Below are 4,946 nucleotides of genomic sequence, written 5' to 3' on the forward strand. Positions count from 1 at the left end.
AACGTTGAAGTCTTTAAACCATCTTGAATTGATTTTTGTATAAGGTGTAAGGAAGGGATCCAGTTTCAGCTTTCTACATATGGCTAGCCAGTATTCCTCATTACCACTGGATTTTACATTAAAAAAAATAGTTTGTGGTCCTGCCAGTGACTGGTATATGGCTTTGGATTTTATTCATAGGGAACTTATAATTGGTTTGGTTGTCTATTATACTGCTTTACATTTTTCTAACCATAAAAATATTATTTCAAATTTTAAATATACAATAAACATTTTTTCAGTAATTGTGAGAGAATTCTTAGCACAATTAAAATTGTCTAACCTAAATGTGTGTTTATTATGTAAAAATTGGCTCCTGCTCTAGTACATTTATATTACACCCTTTTCCACTTTGTCATTAAGTATGAAGCTTTACCTTTACTAGATAAAATATTAAGTGATAATTAAAAAGATACAGCATATTTTAGATGATATTTTTTCCTCATATTTGTAATTCCAATAATTTGGAAGGCCAAGGCAGAAAGAACGCTTGAGGCCAGGAGTTTTGAACCTGGTTTGGCAAAATGTGAAACACTATCTCCAAAAAAGCTTTTTAGAAAATAGGAAGATATCATGGCTCACACTGGTACCCTTGGCAATTTGGAAGTCCAAGGTGGGTGGATCGCTTCAGGCCTATAATTTGAGGCCAGCCTGAACAACATAGCAAGATTCTGTCTCTAAAAAAATTAAAATAATTAAATAAATTGAATAATTATCTGAGCCTACTAGGCTTTTCCTGGAGAACCAACTAATGGGAGGCTGAAGCAGCAAGAACATGGGTATCACAGGCTGTCACTAAGAAGATCAGACAGACATCTTATTCTTTTACATAGATAAGTGGATACAGCCTACTTTACATTTGTGTTTTTCATATAAAATTGCTTATTTTCTTGCCTTTTGATGGCTAAAGGTAAGCTTCCAGTTTAGAGTCAGCGGACAACTTTAGCTGAGCCATCTCCCCCTGAATACACCACGGCATTCTTCCTCCCTAAACTGTCACCCATCTTAGCTCCCCAAAATGCTCAGCCACAATTTGACTTAGATGGTCCTACATTTAATGTGATTTTGTCTTCTGATCCTCCTATTATTAACTCCCTCTTTCCTCTACATCCATGTCCTGTCTTTTGCTGCTGTCTGTAATCATTCATCCTCTCGCATCACAAAAGAAGTCGGTACTCCCTTCAGCTAGAGCAACATGAAAATTCCTGAGAAAAGCAAAAAAATTAAAAAATATTTTAAGTTTGCACTTTTTTAATTTAAAAAAACTGTCAAAATTGAGAAACCACAGGCATCTGGTAGGGGCACCTGTTTCATCTTCACAGAGTTTACCGATGTGAACATTTTTGTTACATAATGTGAACACGGAAAATTCTGAATTAAACAAGCACACACACAAAACACAAAACCTAAACTATATTAAACCAAGACAATCTTCTAACAATGACATCTCTTTCTAGTATGAGAGAACTGCCTCCTATAGTATGATAAATATCAATACTATATTTCCTTCTTCCACACATATTCAACACTTACCAATGCTAAGGAATTTGAATTTTAATATATCAACTGTCAACCATGAACATATAAAAATTCTTACTGTAAATGAGGCATGGTTATTTTATTCAATACTAAAATTACTTCGCAAATTCAAGTCCCGTTTTATAATGATGCCATTATTTTCATGGCACAAAGATTATTCCTTACAAAATCTATTCTTTAATAGAGATTTGGTTCTTGGAGCCAAATTTAAAAAAAATGCTGCTTAGACACACATACATATTTACTTTTCTTAAAACATTTTCTTGTTGTTATTATTTTTATTATTATTTTTTTAATCTCCCACTCTTAGGGATCCCCTTACAAGTAAGTCACCTGCTTTTAAAATCTCTTTCATCATTAACATTTGTCAGATATTTACAGACATACCAAATTAAACCATTAAATATTCTTCTGATATGACTGAAACATGTTTTGAAGAGATATGCATAAAAAAAGCTTTTCATTCTGAAATATAATCAGTTAGTTTTATTCATATTTGTCTTCACCTTAATTTTTGAAGGTAAGTTTCAAATAATATAAAATTACATTTGAGTGTACAATTGAAAGGAATTTAATATGTTTATGATGTCATACAATCATCATCTATCACTAGTTCTTAAACATTTCTATAGCCCCACCAGAAACTCCATATCTGCTAAACAGTTCTTTTTATTTCCCAGCCCCTGACAACCCATAACCCACCATTTTATCTCTATGGCCGTGTCTTTTTACCACATAGGTTTTGCACTCCATCAGTTTTCAATCCAACATGCCACACTGGTTTTAAAATCATTCATATTTCTTTTTCTTTTTCTTTCCTTTTTTTTTTTTTTTTTTGCAATTACTAGGCCCTATGCTGTCACATTAATGTAGTTATAGTGTGTGTGTCAGGAAGAACACTGGATTTATTTCAGGGATTGAGGACATTATTTTCTTATTTATTTAAATAATGCTGCAGGGAAGAGATTATTGCAGCTTACATTGTGTAAGTCAGCAGTCTATACTTTATTTTCACTGGATACATTTCTCAGATTGGGAAGGAAACCATTTGGGCTAGATTTTGTTGGTTGCTAGGAGACCAAAGTCCTCTTGTGATGTCATTGTTACTCAGCTTGGGAACCACTGTGATGGTCTAGATTACTTTACCTGCCTAGGCCTTCTGAGGCATCATTTGAAGCTACAGTCTTGAAAACCATGCAGGCTGGAAGAGTATCTAAAGAAATATTTATTTGAGATGGCACATGTTTCTTCAGAAACTCAAGATGTTTCTCCCAAAGATGAATTAACTGGTTCAGAAGCCTCCACTAGTTCTCCAGTGTGTGAACACACCTTCCCTGGGGACTCAGACTTACGGTCAATGATTGAAGAAAATGCTTTTCAGGTTTTGTCACAAGGATCCTTGTTAAAAAGGCCACGTTACACAGTTTGTGTCTCTGAGCCAGATAAAGATGATGATTTTCTTTCTCTGAACTTTCCCAGGAAACTTTGGAAAATAGTTGAAAGTGACCAATTCAAGTCTATTTCATGGGCTGAGAATGGAACTTGCATAGTGATTAATGAAGAGCTTTTCAAGAAAGAAATTTTGGGAAAAAAGGCTCCTTACAGAATATTTCAAACTGATACTATCAAAAGTTTTCTTCGACAGCTCAACCTTTATGGATTTAGTAAAATTCAACAGAATTTTCAGAGATCTGCCTCTCTAGCCACCTTTCTGGCAGAAGAGAAAGAATCCTCTGTCTTAAGCAAGGTATTTAACATATTTCAGTTACCACTTTATGTAAAGTATATATGTAATTTTACTTTGTACATCAGTAAATATGTTAATACATGCAATAAGACCATATTTTGAAAATTATATAAAATATTAAGGTAGAATTTTTTTTGAAATTATTGTGTTCAGCTTGAGCATTAACCTTTTAGTGTTTTAAGAAATTTTGCTAACAACTTTGAATCTTACCAGTGAACTCCAAATCAGTGTACCAAAGCCACCTAATGAAATATTACTATTAATATATAACATGTTTTCACTTGAGGGCTTAACAACTTGAGTGGTTTTTCCCAACAAGCATGTTCTTAAAAATAATAAACAATGTTTATGAGTTATTTGATGACATTAAGTTTGTGTGGCAAAACAGAAATCTGATATTTTATGTGTTGCGTTTGTTATTTTCACTTGTCTCTTGGATTAAAATGGCACTGAATTACCTTTTTCTTTGGTTTTAGTTAAAGTTCTACTATAATCCAAATTTCAAGCGTGGCTATCCCCAACTTTTAGTAAGAGTGAAGAGAAGAATTGGTGTTAAAAATACTTCACCTATATCTACTTTATTTAATGAAGATTTCAACAAGAAGCATTTTAGAGCAGGGGCTAACATGGAGAATCATAATTCTGCCTTAGCTGCTGAAGCTACTGAAGAAAGTTTATTTTCAGCCTCTAAAAATTTAAATATGCCTCTAACCAGGGAATCTTCTGTCAGACAGATAATTGCAAATTCATCTGTCCCAATTAGAAGTGGTTTCCCTCCTCCTTCACCTTCAACCTCAGTTGGACCATCAGAACAAATTGCAACAGATCAACATGCTATTTTAAATCAGTTGACCACTATTCATATGCACTCTCATAGCACCTACAGCACCTACATGCAAGCAAGGGGCCACACTGTGAATTTTATTACAACCACAACTTCTCAATATCACATCATATCTCCCTTAAAAAATGGTTATTTTGGGCTGGTAGTGGAACCATCTGCTGTTCCCACACAATATCCTGTGGTACCAGTCAATCAGGCTCCATATTGTAACATGCTACCAGCAGGCAACCCGTGGTTGCAAATGCCTACGATAGCTGATAGATCAGCTGCCGCTCGTTCCAGGCCAGCTCTTCAACCATCACCACTGGACAAATATCACCCTAATTACAACTGATCTGCCATTAAAGGAGGATCAGATTATGCATGACAACAGAGACTAACATTTATATTGACAAAAAAACCCTAAAAATGTCTGCAATTGTCTTATTGAACAATAAAATTGCATGTTTACTTACATGTTTGCTTTTCCTTTATTTCTAAAAGTATGGTTAAGAATAAAATGGCATTTTGTTTCAGTGGCAGGCTATTGTACTACTTTTTACCAAAAATATATATAGGCTTTTTGATCATTTGAAAGGAAATTTGACATGTGCCTTTGTAAGTTAACTAATTTATTTCTCTAAAGAGGAAGAAATAATAAAGTCTTTGAGTCCATTTTCTGCTGAAACAACACAATGCCACTGCCTGGGTAATTTGTAAAGAAAACTTATTTTGCTCATTTTTCTGGAGGCAGGGAAGTCCAAGGGGCTGCATCTGGTGAGATCTTCTTTCCATGTT

The 4,946-nt window shown here is 34.2% G+C and overlaps 1 protein-coding gene across 4 annotated transcripts; it reads left to right on the plus strand.

The window, feature by feature from the left end:
* Nucleotides 1-2,746: 2,746 nt before the first annotated feature.
* Nucleotides 2,747-4,625, plus strand: LOC129025964 (heat shock transcription factor, Y-linked; the record flags this gene model as incomplete). Of its 4 annotated transcripts, none has more annotated exons than NM_001425355.1 (3): nucleotides 2,747-2,959; nucleotides 3,058-3,325; nucleotides 3,802-4,625. In NM_001425355.1, the coding sequence occupies 3 exons, from the start codon at nucleotides 2,949-2,951 to the stop codon at nucleotides 4,501-4,503; spliced, it is 981 nt and encodes a 326-aa protein (NP_001412284.1). In that variant the 3' UTR covers nucleotides 4,504-4,625.
* Nucleotides 4,626-4,946: the final 321 nt, after the last annotated feature.

Source organism: Pongo pygmaeus, chromosome Y (assembly GCF_028885625.2).
Source record: "Pongo pygmaeus isolate AG05252 chromosome Y, NHGRI_mPonPyg2-v2.0_pri, whole genome shotgun sequence".
Lineage (NCBI taxonomy): Eukaryota > Metazoa > Chordata > Mammalia > Primates > Hominidae > Pongo > Pongo pygmaeus.